The sequence below is a fragment of the Ochotona curzoniae genome, unplaced genomic scaffold, assembly GCF_017591425.1.
Source record: "Ochotona curzoniae isolate NIBS_2020 unplaced genomic scaffold, NIBS_Ocur_1.0 contig_291, whole genome shotgun sequence".
NCBI lineage: Eukaryota > Metazoa > Chordata > Mammalia > Lagomorpha > Ochotonidae > Ochotona > Ochotona curzoniae.
The window spans coordinates 11883471-11905140 of NW_024465649.1; the positions used below are offsets into that span (position 1 = coordinate 11883471).

Below are 21670 nucleotides of genomic sequence, written 5' to 3' on the forward strand. Positions count from 1 at the left end.
AGACTTATTTGAATCCTGGCGTGGCTGCTCCCTAGCTGGTGGCCCTGGCCAAGCTGCAGTGCTTTGCCTGTGATTTGGACCGGTGGTGGAGGAGGAGGAGCTGTTTCCAGATGTCAGTGAGGCGTGGATGTGATGCAGTCAAGCCCTGGGCATGGGAGAGGCCTTGGCCAGCCCTGGGGCTGCTGTGGATCCTCTTGGCAGCCTCTTTACCTCCTACCCACTGCCCCAGGCCTTTTCTTCCCATTGCTTTCAGGAGTGACCAGAGCGTCCAAGTCAAGGTCCACTGGGCTGGGAGAGCTGGCTGCTGGGCAGGTTGGGCAAGGCCAGGGTGAGTCAGCTCAGCACCTGCCCGTCACAGTGACGTGCTTAGCTGGGCTGATCACCCACTCTTCCTGGTGTAACCTCCTCCCACTCCCCATGCACAGAGGAGGAAACACCTAGCTCAGGCATGGAAAGTTTACCAGCCCTGGGTCACACCTTGGATATGGGGCATGCAGCATTAGAGAGCTGCTAGATCGTAAAAACTACTGGTGGGGCTCTACAGACATGAGCTGCTCTGGCAGGCTGAGCCTACATGGTCAGGCTGTGACCTAGGTCTCCTTGCCTGCCAACTCTTCCCACTCTCGGAGCTCCTGCCACAGGGGCTACAGGCCCCTAGGACACACTGGTTCCTCCAGGGAACTGCTGGCTTTTTCATGCTTTTCCTGCTGCCCATATGCTTTTGCCCAACCATCCAGTGCTTATAATAGCCCAAGGTGGAACTCAAGTGTGCACCAAAAGGTGATGCATAAACAAAATGTGATCTGAGAATGCAATGAAATGTATACAGCCTTGAAAAGGGAAAATTGTTACATACTTCAAGAAGAATCTTAAATACATTCTTCCTAATTTTCAAAATATATTTTTTACTTTATTTGAAAGATATAGAAACAGAAGAGAGAGCTTCCATCCCCTGGTCCACACTCCAGAATGGCTGCAAGGAGCCAGGCTGGGCCAGACCCGAATCAAGACCTGGAACTCAGAGTCTCTCACATAGGTGGCAGGGACCCAAGGACTTGAGCCATTGTCAGCTGTCTCCCATGTGAGCAGGAACAGAAATGGGGGTGCTGGGACTTATACTCAGGCGCTCTAATATGGGATGGGACACCTCAAGCTGTGTCTTAACTCTGCCCCGAATACCCAGTTGATGACATCACAAAGGGAAAAAGTGAAATACAAAGAAACAAGCACCAGGCACAGGCACCGGCCGTAGTAGGGGAGAAGTCAAAGCCACAGAGAGGAGGCAGAGATATGGTCTCGGGTGCCATGAGCAGGGGCTATAGGGGTTCAGGTTCAGCAAGGTGGCATTGCCTTAAGGAGGATTTTTCTGACGATGTTTGCACACAATGTAAGTGTGATTGATGCAAGTTACTTAAATATGAATGACATGATAAATTAGTCTGTGTTAAGCTGCCACATTGTTAAACTCATTTATCTGAAAGAGTTACTGAGAAAGTAAACAGCGCTGTGGTTCAACTGGCCAACACTCCACTTCCAAGTGCCAACATCCCATATGTGTCCCTGCTGCTCTACTTTCCTTCCAGCTTCCTGTTTGTGGCCTGGGAAAGCAGCAGAGAATGGCCTAAAGCCTTGGGACCCCGCACCCATGTAAGAGACCCTAAAGAAACTCCTGGCTCCTGGCATCAGCCCAGCTCAGACCAAGTGGTCATTTGGGGGAGTGAACCACCAGATGGAAAATCTTTGTTTTTCCTTCTGTCTAAAAATCTGCCTTCCCAATGAAAATAATTAGATTAAAAAAAAAAAAACAGAAAGAAAAAAGAAAGTTACTGAGAGAGGGAGAGATATACAGAGATTTTCCATCTACAGTTTCACCCTCTCCCCCTAAAATGGCCTTAACAGCTGGGCTAGGCCAGGCTGAAGCCAAAAGCCAGGAGCTCCATCTGGGTCTCTTATGTGGATGGTAAGGATTTCAAGCACTTGGGTCATCTTCCACCTGCTTTCACAGACCAATAAAAGGGGGTTGGATTGAAAGAGGAGCAACCAGGACATGAACCAGTGCCCATATGAGAGGCTGGTGTCACAGTCGGCTTTATTTGCTATGCTACATGCTGGCCCCACCAAATTTTTAAAAATTTTATGGGTCTGGTGTGATTTAGCTCAGTGACTAAATCCTAGCCTTGCAAGCGCCAGTTTGTGTCTCAGCTGCTCTACTTCCCATCCAGCTCGCTAATTATGGCCTGAAAAAGCAGTAGAAGATGGACAAAAGCCTTGGGATACTGCATCCACATGGGAGATCTTTGTCTCTCCTCTATGCAAATCTGCCTTTCCAATAAAAATAAAGATTTTTTAAAAAAATAAATGTTATGTTATTTTAACATTGTTTACATAGTTGAGAGGAATGTACGCCCATATTGGTCTTTGATCAGGGTGGGGAGGGTGAAGGCATGGAGGAAGGTAGGTGGGTCAAATGTTTCAATTATTTTTTTCCTATCTCCTCAGGAGAAGAAGGGGAAGAGACACTCCCCACTGTCAAACCACATTAGCACCTGGAGATGGAGAGGAGAGACAGTCATTTCATGACACCATAGAGACACTAATATGGGGAAGCATAAGGATATTCTTTCAATGGTTTTGACAGTTCTGAGACATTGTCAGTTTTGTTGCACTTGGGCCGAGAAAATGTTTTCAAGGTCTGTTGGCTGACCAAGTCCACCTTAGTGCATCTGCAGACCCAGAACAAAACTTGGCCGGAAGAGTGCAACAAAACTTGTTGCAAAGCTTGGCCAGGATTGATCCAACCTGATCTGCTTTCCATCCTCTGATTAGGCACTTTACATCCTTTGCTGGCCTAGATGAGCTGGCTGTCATGGCCTCCATGTACATCTGAGCATGCTGTCCACTGTATAGACATTAGCAACTGAGGAGGCCCAGTCCTGATGCATGCATTCCAGGATTGGAGCACATACAATGTGACCTTCCTTGTGGCCAGGGTTTGAGTCCAGCCATCTAGTTGGGGAATTCCCCAAGAAACCTTGTCTGGGTTGACCTCAGACTTGGCTCTCATGTATGCTAGCCAGTGCAGGGTCAGGTTCAGTCTGTTACTTGTACTAGCCAATGAGCTTACCAGTGGATGTACATGCCTGGTCAGTTCTGCCCCATCCCATCTCTCACATGAACTATGGGTGCTGTGGTCTAATCCAGCCAGGCCCAGCACAGGCCTCTCGTCACAGATACCAGAGGGTGCCTTAGCTTGGTGAAGGTGACCCCCAAGTAAACCCCACCAGGCCTGCCCCCAGTGCTAGCTTTTGCATATGCTAGTATGTGATGTGACCTAGCCCAATCTGTCCTGCATCTCATCTGGCTCTCATGAACACTCATACAGCTTAGCTCATTCTGCCCAGCCCCCAGATCTGATCCACATATATGCTGACAGGTGCTACAGGCTTGACCAGCCAAGCCCACATCCAACCCTGGCTCTCATTCTCATGAGCAGAAGTTGTAGCCCAGCAGGGGAGTGCCCACAGTTCCCGTAGTGTGGAAGTGTGCAGGCCCATTTCCAGGCCTGGATCTTATGCCTGGTAAGGGGTACCATAGTCTAGCCTGACATGACTTGTACCCAGTCCTGGCACTTGCTAGCTGGGGCTACAGTCTAGCCTGGTTGCCCCACCCATTCTTTCTCTTGTGCATGGCAGCTTCCACACACACCAGTGGAACCAGTGGCCCAGCAAAAGAATCTCCAAAGTTCCTCTACCAGGCCTGCTTCCAGCCCTAGGTCTTACATGTGCTAGCAGGTGCTGTGACTCAGTATGAGCATTTACCAGCAGGTGCTACAAGCTGGCTCAGCCAAGCCCTCATGTGACCTTGTGGGTGCTGCAGTCCAGTTCACCTGACCTGTGCCCCATCCTGGCCCTTGTTCATGCCCAGCATGTGCTGTGAACTGAGCCCAACCCAACCTACCCCCAGACCTGACCCACTCCAGACCCAACCCACACAAATGCCAATATCTACTATAGTTTTTGTTTTGTTTGGTTTTTAAAGATTTATTTATTTTTATTGCAAAGTCAGATATACAAGAGGAGGAGAAACAGAGAGGAAGATCTTCCGTCCAACGATTCACTCCCCAAGTGACCACAATGGCCAGTACTGCGCTGATCTAAAGGCAGGAGCCAGGAACTTCCTAAAGGTCTCCTAGGTACAGGGTCCCAAGGCTTTGGGGCCGTCCTTGACTGCTTTCCCAGGCCACAAGCAGGGAGCTGGATGGGAAGTGGCACCGTCAGGATTAGAACCTGCGCCCATATGGGATCCATGGCATGTTCTAGGCAAGGACTTTAGCTGCTAGGCTACCGTGCCAGGCCCTGTTTTGTTTTGTTTTTTTGTTTTTTTAAAGATTTTATTTTTATTGGAAAGGCAGATATACAGAGAGGAGAGACAGAGAGGAAGATCTTCCGTCCAATGATTCACACCCCAAGTGGCCGCAACGGCTGGAGCTGAGCCAATCCGAAGCCAGGAGCCTCTTCCAGGCCTCCCACGCGGGTGCAGGGTCTGAAAGCTTTGGGCTGTCCTTGACTGCTTTCCCGAGCCACAGACAGGGAGCTGGATGGGAAGCGGGGCCGCCGGGATTAGAACCGGTACCCATATGGGATCCCGGGTGTGTAAGGCGAGGACCTTATCCACTGTGCCATCGTGCTGGGCCCTGTTTTGTTTTTTAAAAGTCAGGAGGCTGGAACTTGGGCCAGGACTCTGACCCAAGTTCTCCAAACCAGAGTCTTTCTGGTGTCACACACTTGTCCCCGCTGATACAAATTTTCAAGAAGCATCAAGGGTGGCAGCAGCCCAGCTCTATGTGGAATAAGGAGGGACTTGCAATTCGGAAGCTGCCACAAAACCCAAACATCATCAGAGGACTGACAACCCCTGCAGCAAGGGCTTTCTGACACCCAGCTCTCACCAGAGGTTAGGGGACCACAGATGCATGAATGCAGGCTAGGGTGGAATTGAGGGGAAGGGAGAGAGTGTGCTCCCAGAGCAGCCACCCCTGGGCTTGGGGGAGATACTGGACCTTGTACAACAGAGCTTTTTTTTTAAATGTATTTATTTGAAAGGCAGAGTTAGAAATCTTCTATTTCCTGGTTTACTCCCCAGATGATCACAACAAGGCCACCAGCCAGGAATTCCATCCAGGTCTCCCATGTGGGTGCAGGGGTCCTTGGGCCATCCTCTCCTGAGTTCCAAGGTACACTAATAGGGAGCTGGATCGGAAATGAAGCATCCATGACTCACACAGGTACTATCATGGGATGAAGGCTTAATAGATGAAGGCTTAAGCCTCTTCACCACAACGCTGCCTCCCCTCCCCCAGGTAGGAATCACAAATTATAAAGATTGAAGAAGCCAAACACAGAGCCCAGGGTCTTTCCCCCAGCTTAGCAAAAAGTGTGCAGAGAGACCGCAAGTGGACAGCCTGTTAAGTAAGGACCAGATGTAACAATAGTAAACGTGGACACTTGGGTCCTGTGGCGACGATGGTACAGCACACTGAAGGCAGTGTGGGTAGCTAAGAAGGCCAGGCTTGACAGAGCTCCCAGAGGGAGAATGGGGCCGCACCGGGGAAAGAAGGGCCGGCTACTCTGCAGCAAACTGGGCTCCTTGGGCGAGCCGCAGTCCCGTGACCCGGGCAAGTTCCAGTGAGCCTCAGTTTCTTTTTCGTCTCGCCCCAGGGTTTGTGCGCTTGCACCTGTTTTTCTGGCACACCTGGTTGTGCAACGTCGACGCCTAACAGCCGCTGAGCAGGGAAAGCGGAAACACCCACAGAGCGCTCCCTGGCTGACACGCGGACCCACCCATGGGCAGGAGGCGCCTGGCACTGGGAAGCGGCCGCTCCCTCGGCCTCTGCGCGCCCTCCTCGCTCGCGGGACAACTGGTCCTCTGCCCGGTGCGAGGCCAGGAGGCAGAGGGATCGTCATGGCGGAGCCGGAGGCCGTGGCTGACGATCTGGACGCTCTCATCGACGACCTGGACTACCTTCCGGGCCACTTCCATCTGGAGATGCAGTTGAACTTCGAGCCGCGCTCGCCAGAGCCGCTGCGCGCCCGGGACCTGAAGCTGCAGCGGGAGGGCCTGCGGCAGGAGCTGAAGCTGACGCCTGCCTCCCAGCGGTCGGCAGTGCGGCACCTGCTGGGCGCTTTCGCCTTCTACCTGGAGGAGCTGGACGAGGCCCGAGAGAGCTTCCTCGAGGTGGCTCGCGAGGACCCGGGCAACCTCAACGCCTGGGCCAATCTGGCACACGTGTACGGGCAGCTGGGCCAGGAGGAAGAAGAAGAGGCTTGTGCTACACGATTGGCTGGCCTCATGGGTCTGGCGGAAGACCCCGAGGCCACCGGGGACACGCAGCTCCGTGCGGCGCGCTGTCTGGCTGAGCAGGGATATGCGCATGGCTTCGACGTGGGTTGCGCCAGCCCAGAGGAGCGCGCACGGGTGCTGGCAGCTGGTATCGCACTTTACGACAAGGCGCTGGGCTACGGGCCACAGGTGGGTGACCACCGCATCCACCTCAGACTGGGAGGGGCGTGAGCTTGTGGAATCCCTTCCTTCTGCAGAGGCACCTGGGCAACATTCCCCACCCCACCCCCCGCACTCCTCTCCCATCCCCATGCATCCTGGCCCTCCTATCTATAAAGTCTATTTCTCCAGCCACCTGCTGCTCAGATGCAGTTGGCTGCCATCCTCCCTGAGTGCCTGCCCTGCAGCTTGACCCTCTGCCTCATCCTCCCCTCTGCTGCCCAGTCGTGGTGTTCTATCCTGCTGGCCACAGCCCTCAGGAACTCCTCACCGCCTGGCAGGTGCACCCAGGACACCCTGGTCACTCTGTGTACTGTCCTTCCAGCCCCAACTGCTGCCACATTCTCCTTGCTTTGTTCCCCATGGGCCAGGACTCCTTAGAGCTCCCCTGGCCTCTCTCTCAGCTGCTTCTTAGTGTGCCCTGAGCTCACCCTGTTCCGGGAAGGTTCTTTGCAGCCCCAGGTTTGACTCCGATGTACCCCTCCTGCAGGTAGATCTGACACCCACTCTGGGTTCCTGCTGTCCACTTACAAGGCTCTTTCATCCTCATCCTTAAGTGTTAGGGAGTGGGACAGTGTCTGCCTGGGTACCACCATGAGCCTGATGCCTGGCATGGGGCCTGGTACACGGTGGCAGTCAGTGACTGGGTGGATCTATGTGCAGCCTGGGGACTGGCACTACTTAGATAAATTCTTGATACATTCGTCATCAGTTGCTGCAGAACAAAACCCGGTGCGTTGAAGTAGTAGGCATATCTCACTGAGTGTGTTTTATGGTCAAGGATCTTGGCACAGCTGAGCTCAGAGCCTGTGAGCTGGGTGCTTATCTGAAGGCTTGCGGGACAGGGCAGCTTCTGCTTTCCAGCCAATCTGCTGGCTGCCAGTGGAGCTTGGTTCCCTCACCCCCAGGATGACGCATCGCTGCAGCTAGGTTCTGTTCCTTAGGACCAAGCTGTCAGGCCCACCTCACACCTGAAGGGAGGGAATGAGACAAGGTCATACATAGCATGGGAAGGTCACCTGGGGACCATCTTGGAGGTTACCCCCCCCAAGACTCTGACTGATGGACAGTTGGCATTATCCGAAATTACAGAAAAGGCTCCTGTAGTACAGAGAGGCACCCTGGCCTCAGTGATGGTCTAGCAAGGCAGACTTGAGCTCACACTGATGAGGCACCATAGTATATCAGTCTGGGACTGTCACTAACAGTAAACCCTTGTACACAGTGCCTATCACTAGGAAGGGAGACATCTTTTTATTTTTTTTAATGTTTATTTAATTTTTTGGAAAGGCAGATTTACACACAGAAAAAAACAGAAAGAAAAAGATTTTCTTTTTTTTTTTTAAAGATTTATTTTTATTATTTTTTCATTGGAAAGGCGGATATACAGAGAGGAGAGACAGAGAGGAAGATCTTCCGTCCGATGATTCACTCCCCAAGTGAGCGCAACGGGCCGATACCATGCCGATCCGAAGCCAGGAGCCTCTTCTGGGTCTCCCACGCGGGTGCAGGTTCCCAAAGCTTTGGGCTGTCCTCGACTGCCTTCCCAGGCCACAGGCAGGGAGCTGGAAGGGAAGCGGGGCCTCCAGGATTAGAACCGGCGCCCATATGGGATCCCGGGCGTGCAAGGCAAGGACCTTTAACCACTTGCGCCACCGCGCCGGGCCCAGAAAAAGATTTTCAATCTGCTTGTTTACTTCCCAGATGGCTACAACAGCCAGAGCTGAGCCGATCCTGAACTAGGAACCAGGAGCTTCTTTGAGTCTCCCACATGGGTGCAGGGTCCCAAGGCTTGGGCCATCCTCCACTGTTTTCCCAGAACAGGGAGCTGGATGGGAAGTGGAGCAGCCTAGGCATGAACTCGTGCCCATAAGGGATCCTGTCACAGGCAAGGCAAGGATTTAGTTACTGAGCCGTTGCACTAGACTCGAAAGGGGAACCATCTTAACAAGTATTGGATACTTACTGTATGCCAGACCAGGTGTTTAAGAAGCTCATGAACAAAGAAGCAAACATCTTCTTAGCCCATCTTGCCTGTGACCTCCCTCTGCCAGCAAAAGCCAGAGGGGTACATCAGAGATGAGCACATAGCTGGCCGAGGGCACAGCACGTCTCCCCAGCATGTGTCCTGTGACAGCCAGCACTAACAAGTCGCATTTTCTGATGCAAAAACAGGATCCCAGGGACTGACAGGGGAGTACACTGTGGGCCTAACACTGGCCTCAGTGGGGCTCCAGGGAGTCTGTCGCTGTAACTAGAGGGACAGCAAGGTTAAGTGCCCTAAGGGTACAGAGCTGATCAGTGCTGGGCAAATGTGCTCCACTGGAGAGGTCAGCGAAGCTGAGGTGTGATACATATACGCAAAGAGCTGGCCAGAAATAAGGGACACCCCTCCCAGGTGGCTCCTGGAAATCAGAGGCAGAGGGGGAACTCTGAGAAAGGTGGTGTGTGAGTTGTCCCAGGCCAGGTGGCTTGAGGAGGCTGAAGGCAGAGTCAGGGCCAGCGAAGCATTCCAAGTACAGGAATGTAGTGAGAAAGTTTTTATTTAAAAGGTAGGAAAGCAAACACACATGCATAAGAATCTGGGTGGTCCCATACGGAGAAACACCTGTTGTGAGTAGATGGCGGGTCCCAAGGGGAAAGGAGGCAGGGGTCAGGAAGGAGAGAGAGTACCCAGCACCTCCTCCAGCCATGGGCTCTGTCAGAAGAGCAGCTCTCCCCACCTGTTGACATTGCTTATGAGATCGGAGCGAGGATCCCACTGCTTTCCAGGCACGTTAGCAGGGAATTGGATCAGAAGTAGAGCATCCAGATCTCGACCCAGCATCCATAGAGGATGCCCATATTACAGGCAGAGGCTTAGCCTAAGCCACGGCACCAACTCCAGTGCACTGATTTTTATTCAAACGCCGCAGGCACACTGCTGGGTGCTGTGCATCTGCCCTGCACGCAGGTTGTTCCAGGCTAAGAGAGGGCAGAGGCTCACCCAGCCTGAGCGGTGCACCTTGCTTGTCTGGGTTTTACTGGGTGTCTCAGCAGCAGGGGTGGGGGTGGTGTTGGCAGGTGTGGGAATTCCAATCCATCACCTGCCCAGAGGACAAGGGACCTGGCAGGAAACACTGGGAAGGTGCCCTACATCAGCAACACACACATACTTGCCTTTGTGTACAAAGGTGTGTACACACACACACCCATGTACACAATTCTATGATGTTGAGTGGCTTGATTTGGCTCAGTGAGGAGAGGAGCTGGGGAAGGCTGGATGATGAGCCAGGCTCTGTGCCTGCTGGGGGCTCTTCACGGAGGCTCTCACTTCATCCTCACATCAGCAGATCTGACCTGTGATGAGCAAACTGAGGCTCAGTGAGGGGCAATGACATGGCCAAGAGTGGCTGGCAGGAACTGATTCAAGTCTGTGGGGAATTAAAACATAGATGGAAGGGCAGTGTAGTCTGTTTTCTTGCTTTTTATGTAAAAATATTTATTTTCATTATACTTGAAAGGCAAAGAAAGACAAAGAGAGAGAGAAAGCTCTTTTATCTGCTAATTCATTCAGCAAATCCCACAGCAGCCAGGGCTGGGCCAGCCAAAACCAGGAGCCACAGACTTAGTCTGCGTCTGCCATGTTGTCTCGGAGATCCGAGTACTTGGGCCATCCTCTTGGGCATACCCTCTTGGGCACAGCCATGCCCGGAAAGCTGGATCAGAAGCACTGTTGGCTGGGACTTGAACCAGGCACTTCCATATGGGATGTAGGTGTCCCAGGCAGTATGTTGACAGTGCCTGCTCCCACCTCAGCTCCAGCCCTCTGATGGCCTTGGAGCCACTTCTCTTGTCTTACAGGTGCTTTCTGAATTTTCTTCTGGCTCCTCTTCCCAAGCTACCCTGCCACCAGCTCTCCCCTCTCCTCCCAGCATCCAGGAACCAAAATCGCTTTGAGTGGCATCTGGCCACCCATCCCCCAGTCACTCAAGGGAGATCTTATACACTAAGGGTGCAGGGTAGCAGGGTCGTGGGGGAGACACAGCCATGCTTGTCATCACCGCAGGTGGCAGGAGATGTCTTCAGACTAGCTGCCACAGTGTGACAACTCCAGGAGGACATAAGGGGAGAACAGGCTAGCCCTCTTTCACTAGGGACAATGAGTAAAGAATGTCTCCCAAAGGAGGCAGCCTGGGAACCTGCAGTCTGTGTTGAAAGCTCAGACTCCATGTGGACACCAGTCCAGACTTACTGCTAGGGTGTGGCACCCAGTCCTCCAGTGCCTTCCCTCTGCACCAGCACACCTGTGACATGGGTTGGCCACACAGGATACTCTGTATCCAGATGCAGAAGCTGAGCAAGGGGCCTTTCTGGGACCCCGGGGGAGTGAGTGGTAGCCCTAGGTTTACATGGCACACCCGGGCGCTGTGCTGTGTGTACAGTGCAGAAGGCCCCAGCCGACCAACCTAGCAGCAGGCTGGGCATGGGCAGGTCTGGGTGTGTAGGAGCGCAGGGGCCCTCCTCTCCTGGGCGCATAGAGGACATTCCGGTCCCACTGGCAGGACGCAACCCTAAGGCTGCTACCGCTGGACCTGCATTTCTGCAGAGTCAGCCCTTCTGGGGCCAAGGCATGAGGTGGAGAAAACAGGGGCGTTGCAGGGAGGCAGATCTGAACTTGAATCTTGATGTTTCTGCCCTGGGCTGTGGGACTGGGCTGGGGGCTGTTTTTTTCTCAGTTTCTGTTTCCTGGTCCAGCAAGAGGAAGAGGAGGGAAAGGAGGAGGTTCTCTGGCTTCCAAGGCTGAACTGAGAAGCCAGGGTCAAGGTGCACTGATGATATGCCAGAAAGAAAGTGAGTGCGCCCTTGGGGAACCTGACGTGGAGTCCAGCTGTGGCCAGGGACAAAGGTCAAACAGCAAGGCAAATATTGCCCTTTCAGACCTACTGATCTCTGTCCAGCCTGCTCAGCAGCAAAGAGCACAGTGAGTGGCTGCCCAGTAAAGTAAGTTTCTGTTGAAAAGTCTCCAAACAGCCAAGCCCTGACTCACAGTCTTCCCCAGGGCCACTTCTGGCAGGGAGAAGAAGGCTTCTCTATCTGGCTTCCCCTACCCAAGCCCCCTTTCCAGTGTGGTTCCACCAGATCGCCCACTCTGTCACCTTCTGTAGGAACCTGGCCCTTCAGGTTCCCCAGCAGAGGGCAGTGCTGGGCCCTCTTATCCCCCTGCTAGCCTGGTTTTCACTCCACTCAACGGCGTGCTACAGTGAGTGTGGTAGCCTGCCTGTCTCTTTAAATATATGTTTTTTTTAATTGGAAAGGCAGATATACAGAGAGAAGGAGACACAGAGAAAAAGATCTTCTATCTGTTGATTCACTCCCCAAGTGGCCGCAAAAACCGAAGCTGAGCCGACCTGAAGCCAGGAACCGGGAGCTTCTTCCTGGTCTCCAAATGAATGCAGGGTCCCTAAGGCTGTGGGCCATACTCTACTGCTTTCCCAGACTACAAACAGGGAGCAAGAAGGGAAGTGGAGCAGCCTGGATTAGAACTGACACTCATAGGGGTTCCCAGCACACGCAAGATGAGGACTTTAACCACTAGGCTATTATGCCATGCCTAGTAGACTGCCTCTTGAGCCTCAGCATCAAGAGAGGGCCTTGGTTAGAACACTCCAGGAGGCTGGACCAGATGCAACAGGTCAGGAAGTTGTCTTCCTAGCCAGCCCCACCGTGGGATGCTCGTGCTGCTGGCCTGAGAGCCCCCTCTTGCAGACACACTGGTCTCCAGCAATTCAGTGTAGGGATCTTGTCTTCCAGCTTCTGCCACGTGCCAGCTGTGTCACTCTGGGCACCTTGCTTAGCCACTCTGTGCTATAATTGCTTCATCCGTAAACTGGATCAATAGCAGCTGCTACTTCATGGGTAATTCTTGAGCGAGACAGACGGGTTAATGCATATAAGATACCATGATGATGTACAGTAAGTGCTCAAGAATATATGCTGTTATTAATGCTGGGCTCGCACCTCAGCCCTGTGGCTCCAAGGACATCTTCGTGTCTGGGTTTTCCCATCTGCACTTGGTGAGGAATGATGCCCACTTTGCAGGCTGCTCTGGGGTGTAGGCAGAACGTGGGCAGAGGCCTCAGTAAATACTGGATGCTCTCTGTGCTTGGTTGTTGTGGGCAGAATGAGAACTTGAAATCAGAGAGACCTGAGCTGAAATGCTGAGGTGAAGGCAGTGAGTCAGGGCTGCTGTCTGCTTCAGTGTCCTCGTGAGGGTCCCAGAGGAGCTGGCCCCATTCTGAGAAGCCCCTGCTTCAGTTCCATCTCTCTTCTCAGTCCCCAGGGCCTACAGATCTCAAGTGAGGGCCAGCGTGGGCCCAGCAGTCAGTCTTCTAGACCACAGCCTCCCCAGCTCACACACTGTGGTGAAGATTAAACTGGGGCAACAGTGGGGTGCCCACCCCAGGCAGGGCAGATCTTCGGCATCCGGCCGTGGTGCTCTGAGCTGAGCTCCTCCTGGGCTGTAGCCAACCTCTGGCTGCTGGGAGTTGTAAATTCTGCAGTTGAATTTCTCTTGGGCTAAGAGCTTTCCTTGCAACTCCCTTCTCCAGGAAAGAGAACAGCCCCTGGCCTTCTCTGGGAAGGGCAGGGCCGTCAGAGGCCTGTTGAATTTCATTTATGGCTCCGAGGCGCACCAGGCTGCCCCTAGGAACAGCTTCAGCAGCTGCTTTCCTTGCAACCAAAAGAATTTTTTTTTTTATTAAAGAGACCGCCTGTTTTAGGGCCAGAATTGAGCAGTTTCATTACAGGGACAGGACTTCAGCCCAGGCACAGTGAGGCCTGTTTGTTCCCTCTGCAAACCTACAAGATGTCAAAGGAGGAGTCCCATTAGCGCTCAAGAGTTGCCCTTACAACTCCCACATATTGCCACCAGGTGGTGGTATTGCTAGTTTAGGTAAATCGACAAGCAAGTTCTACAATAGCTTGAGAATAGGGACCTGCAGCAGAGTGGTGGTGAAACCACTGGATTTTAAGTCCTGATTTAAGTGGTGTGGGGCCTTGAGTAAGTCACCTCACCACTTTGGCCTCAGTGTCCTCAGCCACAGATAATGAAACATCAAGATAACAGTGCCGTGGACCTCAGAATGCCAGCAAGCACCCGAAACCTCCATCCTCAGCCTGAGAGAGGCATCATCTGCTGCCCAGTGTCTACGCCACTCTCTTGGCCTTGGTGATCCAGCATGGGGTAGGGAGTTTGATTCTCAGTTTGGACAATCTCAAGCTATGTGACCTTGAACAATTCTCTCTCTCTCTGTCTCAATGTGCTTATTGGTAACATGGAGCTAACAGCTCCCTCCCAAGTGTGTTGGGTGCCAGAGACCTGGCCCACAGTGGGGCCACAGCTAAGTCCTTTCATTTAGGCCTGGGTTACTGCCAGCCTGGGTATCTATTTGGGTCAGGCTGCGGATGCGGTTCAGTACCCATCTCCGCAGCCTGTGGCCCACTGCCTCACACGCTCAATGCTCAGAAGCAGGGCTGAACTGAGAGCTGCAGGAGAACATGGCAGGGCTTGGTGAGGGCAGAATTGAGAGCACCGGGAGGTGATCACAGAGGGAGGGAGGGCTGGGGCCCGAGGCAGGTCTGCTGATGTGCACTGGGGGGTTTGATTGGTTTTCATTAAAATTCTTTCCTCAGGCAGGAGCAGCTACTCCCATAAATAACTGCATAAATATTTTATCTGCTGCCCAAGTCAGTCTAAATGCACAGTGAGCCTGGCAGGAATAGAAATGAGAAAGCAGTGCAGGGGGTCCTACTTTACCTGGACTCAATACGCCCTGAGAGGATTTCCTGGGCAGGTGGCAGCTGAGGGAAGGAGTTAAGGGGGAGAAGCAGTGGGCAGTGGGGGACAGAGGAGGTGGCCAGAGGAGGGCAGGCCTTACAGGGACAAGGCAGGGTTGGGGAGGGGGCGGGCAGAGGACGCAGAGCATGGAGAGAGCAGAACGGAGGTATCTTCTGTACCTGCTGTATTCTGGGCACCTCGCTGGGGCATGCACCTAGCTTGTTCTATTCTCCACCCTGTACTCCCAGTGCAGTCACTTAATCAAGGCAATCAAGAGTGTGTGGGATGAGAGCTCTGGGGTTCAGGGAAAGCATGCGGCACCATGGGCACTCTGGCACAGTAGCATAACCAGTCTCTGCTTCCCCAGGTCCCGGTGGAAGAGAAAAGAGGCTGGTACTTCACCATGGCAACACTGTTCATCAGGTCAGGCTCAGAAGGGATGGACAGGGAGCCTCGGCTGATGTGGGGGGGGCGGGTTGTGGTCCGGCACCCCAGTAGCAGTGAGAGGCAGAGGTAGCTCAGCCCATCCCACACCAGGGCTTCCCCAGACCCCCAGAGGGGGGCCGGGAGCAGATGCTGACAGTCATGTTTCTTTGGTGGCTGCAGGCTGGATGGCATCTTCCTGGAGCTGGGCAGCGAGGAGCAGAGGAGGCTGCCAGCCTTCAACCGCACGCTGGCCCTGCTCCGGCAGGTCCTCAAGTCCTCGGACCCCCACCACCGAGGTAGGAGTTCTTGTCATGGCCTCTACTTACTCTCCCTGCCCCGTGGCCGATCGCTCTGCCTGCCGCAGGGATTGTCCCCAGCTCTGGCACTGGCTCCTTTCCCCAGTCCCTGTCTCTCTCCCTTGCCTGTTGTCTCACATGCTGAGTGTTTGCCCATGGCTGCATCTCTAAACCTGGAGTAGTAGAGTGCACCCCCTGTGTCTGCTCACCCCTTCACAGGGCAGGGGAGGGCTCACCTTTTCGCAGTGTAAGGCGGCATGAGCCCAAGCAGCTGTGTGGGAGAAGTCAGGCCTGCCCTGTGTCCCCACTGCCCTCCTCTGTCCCTCTGCCCCGGATTGTCCGCTAGGGTTTCAGGCCACTAGCCCCTCGTTTGTCTCCATGGGGGCTGACTCTTCCAGTAGTGCCAGCCCCTCCCCTCCCTGAGGGGGGGCAGGGGCCCTCTCCTCTGACCTCCCCACCATGCTGCTTCCTTAGAGTCCCTCTCCGCCCTCCTGCAGCTCTGGCCTGGTGCTACCTTGGGATGCTGTTGGAGAGGAAGGACACCTTCTCCACCACGCCCTTGGGCGTGCACGACTGTGGGTATTCAGGGACGGAGCCGCTGGACTGCTTCGGCAAGGTGCGCACTTCCACCACTCCCACCCTGCATTTGCTGGGGGTAGGTGGGGGCGTGGAGAGGACGCCAAACCCCAGCCTCTCCTAGAACACCTGCTGCTGCTTCAGCTCTCCCATGTCCCATCCCACACAGCTCTGCTGTATCGCACTCATCTTTGCCTGCTTAGACCTAAACCCTGCCCCAGTTCTCCAGTCTCAAAGCAGACCCGCCTTGGTTCACTATGACTCCCTGTACCAGGAGTTGCCCCTGAGGGCCAAGGGGTGGGAGGCAGTCCCATGCAAGTTGCTGAAAACAGGCAGCAGCCACATCCAATGGAAAACCCATATTTTGTAAATGTGGGGTAGGGGGAAGCTGATGTCATTCGCTCTCCCCTGTTCCTGTAAAATGGGGGCACACACGCTGGACAGGAGGGGTTCATGTGGGCTCTGGAAGAGTTTGCTGGCCACAACTACCAAACCTGGTGAGAACTTGGGAGTGAGTAAGGCTTCCAGGAGGCTAAGTGACAGGGCGTCATGCTTGTGGTGTGACTGGACCAGCTGGCAGGTGGGCTGGGGTAGCTACTGAGGGGTGAGGGCACTGAGGTGACGTGACACCCTTTAGCTAGCTCCAGTGCACAACCACATGGTTTGTTCCCATGCTTTTCCCTCACCTAGGCCATTGAGATTGCCAAAGACCAGCCTCCTATACTGAATCGCCTAGCCAAAATCTTCCACTTCCTGGGAAAGCCTGATATGGCCATGGGCACCTGTAACATGGCCCTGGATGTGCTACGAGACCCAGAGCTCAACCAGCAGGCATACTGCACAAGGGCCAAGGTAGGTCACCTTATAACCCCTCCCCACCCTGCCATTGGGGTTCAGGAGACAAAAGTCAAAGCTAAGAACTACTGCTACACCCAGAGGTCTGCGCATTAGGAGTTGTCAAGGCTCATGGCCATGTTGTGCCAGAGCATATAGAGGCAACTACCAGTACTCTGAGGCTCCCTGCTGCACCTGTTCAGAGAGCCTGCCGACCCTGCCACATTAGCCCTAGCACAATCCCATGGACCCAGGTAGAAATCTTGCCTCTCCTCCTTCTGCCCTGAGTTCTATGGCAAGTCTCCATCCCCATCTAATGTCAGGGCCAGCAGCAGCTGATACCCAGGGCCTGGGGCCTGGGACCTGGGAGGTATCCTTGGTACACAGTGGAGCAGATCTGAGGCAATTCACAGGCAGCCTTGGCTCAAGTTCCACCTAGCTACCATGAGCTAGGAGACCTTCGGCACACCCTGAGACTCTGGGTACAGACCCTGGGTACAGACAGCAGCCTGCCCCTTCCACAGCCGCAAGCAGAATGACATTCAGTTTTGTCAGGCTCTGCTGGTGACTTGAATCACTGTCCCTCAAGGCCATCCACTACAGTCATCCAGCTCTGCAAGTTCTACATTGAGGTGCCCGCTGCCCCCATCCCAGATCTTCCCTCTGCAGTTGCCACAGAGTCCCACCTGCATGGGGACACAGAGCTGGAGCTCAGAGTCTGCTCTGGTCCCAGCTATTCAGCCCATTGCCCTCCACCCATCTGCACCCTACTCTCCACTATGTTTGACACCACCAAGCAGCAGATCTGTTCCTGGTCTTGGTCTCCACTGTGTAATGATTTAGCCAGCATGTACCCAGCAGGAGAATCCTCCCCTGTTGATGGGGTTATTATTAATATCAGTAGCAATGGCATTCATCGTAATAGTAAGTCACAACACATTTCTAGGGGCACTCTCAGGTTTGTGGTTGGATTTCATCCTCATGGGGATCCCATGAGCGAGGCTGGACATGTGCTATGCTGTTGAGGGGTACTAGGAAGTGGTGGCCCTCCCTAAGGCTCCTCCTGCTTCCGGGCAGCTGGGACCCCAACAATAACTCTCTTTACTCCATCGTTGCCTCAAAATGCCAGGAGAGCAGGCCCAAAAAGGGAAGAGACCCCTAGGGATCTAGTAGGTAGAAACCTCAATCCTTGCAGTGACCCCTGAAGGCAGGGTGGAATCCCACAATCTCTCGGCCCCCTGCTTCCAGTTCCTGCTCCACTCACACCGCACACCAGCCTTCTGGTGGCCTGGGTGGGCCTTGGTCTGGAACCATTGCCCTTCACTCAGCATCTGCCTGGCTCCCCTACCTTGCAGCTCTTGTTAAAAAATGTCTCACTGCAAGTGTTAACCCCTCACCTACTTCTTATTTCTTCCTCACGTGGCTCACTCTCTTCTTGGCGCTAATGTCTCCCTCACATGCTCTTTACTCATTCACCCTGCTCATCGTCTCTCTCCCCAACTACAAACAGAAACTCTTCCAAGGTAGGGGACTCTGGCACTTGGCTCTCTTTTGTATTCTCAGCCCAAACAGCAGAGGCACACAGCACCTCTAGGGGAAATGCTTGTGAGTGAAGGAACCAAGCACCTGTCAGGCACCCCATCATCATGGGCATGCCTTCAAGGAAGATGCTAACAGCTGATTTTTTTGTTTGTTTGGTTTTGTTTTAAAGAAAAAGAAGTTCCCAGAGGTTGCTATGTGTTCAAGATCATGTGGCCCACAGTGGCGGGGTACATTCAAAACTCAGTCTTTATCAAATGAATGAGCAAATGACGCAGGGGCTCCTATTTCATCCCTGGTCCCCTCAGTGTGCACACAGGGACACAAGGCCAGAGAGAGGGAGGGACACACACCAGGACGTTAGCCTCTTAGCTGTCACCTTAAGGGACTTCCTCTGGCTGCAGAACCTCCCTTGTTGATCTGAGACAATGCCGGGGAATAAGGGGAAGCCTGGCGGAGGCCCCGGCTTGGCACCCCTCCCCTGAGCTTATCCTGCCTGCAGATCCACCTCAGGGCCTACCTGCATGACCTGGAGCGGGCCAAGGCGGGACTCGGGGGCATGCCCGACAGGAACCACCTGGCCTGCGCCAAGGCTGACCTGGAGGAAGTGGTCAAGGTATGCCCAGGCCTCAAGACCTATGTGGACATTGGCCAGGTAAGGCAGCCTCTGACTTGAGGCACTCACAGCTTGATAAAACCTTACTCCTGCCAGGCTGAGCCTGGGCCCTGTGCACGGGGAACAGTCCTCACCCCTCCAGCCAAGAGAAGGACTAAATAGGAATGGATTTACAACAGGGCTTGGCTCATCCTAAACACTCAGTATAACCCTTCATCACCATCATCATCATTATTATTACTCCATTAGTGCCTTCTGAGCTCAGGAATAAGTACTTAGAAGTGACAATATCCTAATTTTTCTTAATTTTTTTTTTTAAATTGGAAAGATAATTACAGAGAACAAAGGAGAGGAAACTGTTTGATCTGTTGGTTCACCTCCCCCAAAATGGCCACAATGGCTGGAGCTGGGTTGATCCCAAACCAGGAGACAGGAGCTTCCTTTGGGTCTTCCACACAAGTGCAGGGGCCCAAGCACTCAGGCCATCCGTCACTGCTTTCCCAAGCCACTAGTAGGGAGTGGGATTGGAAGTAGAGCAGCCAGGATTCAAACTGGCATGCCCATGGGATGCCGGTGCTACAGATAAAGGTGGGGCTTGCTGCACCACAGTGATGGGGGACCAGGGCTCAACAATATTCTAATTTTACACCTGAGAAAAGTAAGATCGACAGAGGGACTCAAGGTTATATATGGCTGAGAACGGAGAGGCTGACCCTGGAATCCAGGGGTCTCCATCGTCCAAGAACAAAATTCACTGTGAAAGGGAGCGGGGCGGAGGGAGGGCCATGAGCTCCGGGGATTGTACAGGGGCCAACTCAGCCCACCGCTCCTGCTGCAGGTCTACTACTACATGGGCGTGGATGCCATGCAGGAACTGCTAGCGGTGGACGAGGCGGCACTGAACCAGGCGCTGGTTTTCTTGGCCAAGGCCGGCGAGTCGGAGCTGGGTGCCTTGCTGCCTGAGCTGCAGCTGCTGCGGGGCAAGTGCCTGCGTATCAAGGGCGAGGAGGCCAACGCAGCCTCCTGCTTCAAGCGTGCGGTGGAACTGGACGACACGGGCTCCTGCCACACCGAGGGCTTCGGCTGCCTGCTCGAGGTGCTACTGGCGCAGTGGAGTCAGGCTCAGCTGAGCGACGCCGAGCTGGGCCAGGAGGTGGATGTCTGGCTGCGCCAGGCCCAGGACAAGTACCCCGCGGCGCACCTGCGCCAAGAGCTGCAGCGCGTCTGGCGAGGCCACACCTACGAGGTTCTGGGGCTGGCCCGGGCCTTGGTGGCACAGGGAAGGCTGGCGCTGGTGCGGCTGCTCTTTGAGACCATGGAGCACGAGGGGGATGCTGCTGGGGCTCCACGGGGCCGCCGGTCGTGTTCGTGGTGAGTTGGCGGACCCCACCCCGTCCACGGATGATTGAAACACGTCTAGGCGCTCGCTAAGGGCCCTGTCTTGCCATGGGTCGGTGTCTGAGTGAGCAGGGCTAATCAGATTCACACGGTGCGTGAGGGCGTTGTTCCAGCACAGCGGTTTCCAGGACCCGATTCCTAAGAGCCTAGGAAGGTGAGAACACACTCTACCAACCCGAGGGCAGGATCTGCAAAGAAATCAAGATAGCTGTCTCCTGAGCCAAAGAAAATGTTTACCTCCGTGGTAGTGATAGTCCCCTCCCCAGGCCCAGGACCCATCGGTGGATCTGCCAAAAGCCCTCTCTGTCCTTGTAGGAAAACCCCTTTAAGTTGGTGAATGGTTCCACATCCTGCAGTGCAGGCAGAGAGGGCAGCTGGCACAGGGAGCAATGCCCATCGAGGCGCAGGCCCTGCCTTAGCCTGCCTGCCCAAGGCTCCTCCCTGCCTCCTTATCAGTTTTCCAGCAGCCCTCCAACTCGAGCCTTGTAGTCTGACTCTCTGAAATGGAGTCTGTGAACAAATGCTGACTTCCCACTAGGAAGTGACACCTGCTCCTATGCTTGGAGCTTCTGCATGAGAATAAAGAAAGTACAGAGAACTGAGATGCAAAATTTTGTCGAGGATGTGGACTCTGTTTGCCACCGAGGCCACATGCCAGAGCTAATTGAAACCAAAATTCCAGATGAAGGTCTTGCTGGAGTCCAGGTTGTATATAATGGCAACACCAGGACCCTGATGCCTTAAATGTCTTTGGCAACTTTCCCTTTTTCTGAAGAGCTATGCTCTAGGCTTTGCTCATTGACCTGGTCTTCAGCCTCGGTCGGGGCAGGGCAGCCATGATCTCACATGTCTGTTGATGGATGGGGGACAGACTGAAGTACGTGCCTTGGAACTCCCATCCTCCAGCTTCTTCCAGAATCATGGATGGAAAGTGGCTTGTCCGAAGCTGCACTTCCCAGCTCTTCCACCACATACTGCAAACTTATCACAGCATTTTTTTCAGGTTTGGCAAAATACCAATAAACTGGCCGGCAGTAAAGCATGAAGTGTTGTGTATCCTTTGTCACGTGGGCTGTAACATGATAGCCACCGAGACAACACTACAGTGGTGACATGGCAGACACCATGGCCCACCTGAGACCCCTGAATTCCACCTCCTGGCTGAGGTTGGATCGCCACTCTGGATGGTGAAGTTCCCTCCATCCTGCAGCAAGGACCAGCAGGCAGCACACACAGCATGTCTACTTCTTCCCACCTCACGCCATTCCTTCTCAACTAGTGACTTGTGAATTTTCCTCCTTGCTGAAATAGAATAAAACTGAACTCAAGGCAGTTTTCTGGCAAAATCTAGTGGTTGGTGAAGTTTGCCTCTTCCCTGTTTCCCCCCTTTCCTTTCCTGTCCCCAAGGTCAAGCATTTCTCCCTGCACTGCCTCCCCCTCCTGTCAGTAAACTTCCTTTTGAATGCCCTCCTTCACACTGATCATAGAAATGGGGAACAAGCTGTGATAGCTTCTTTCAGAGATGTCTATGGGTGAATGAAAAGCCAAGAGGATGCAAGAAGCCCCTTTTCCCAGCCCCTCTTTGGTGCTGGGTACCTCCCACATGCA

At 53.8% G+C, this 21670-nt stretch overlaps 1 protein-coding gene across 1 annotated transcript; it reads left to right on the top strand.

Annotated features, from left to right (window-relative positions):
• Positions 1-5926: 5926 nt before the first annotated feature.
• On the top strand, positions 5927-21083 carry TTC22 (tetratricopeptide repeat domain 22). Its single transcript, XM_040978657.1, has 7 exons — positions 5927-6528; positions 14745-14800; positions 14984-15099; positions 15597-15715; positions 16366-16527; positions 18551-18703; positions 19503-21083. The coding sequence occupies exons 1-7, from the start codon at positions 5962-5964 to the stop codon at positions 20037-20039; spliced, it is 1710 nt and encodes a 569-aa protein (XP_040834591.1). The 5' UTR covers positions 5927-5961; the 3' UTR covers positions 20040-21083.
• Positions 21084-21670: the final 587 nt, after the last annotated feature.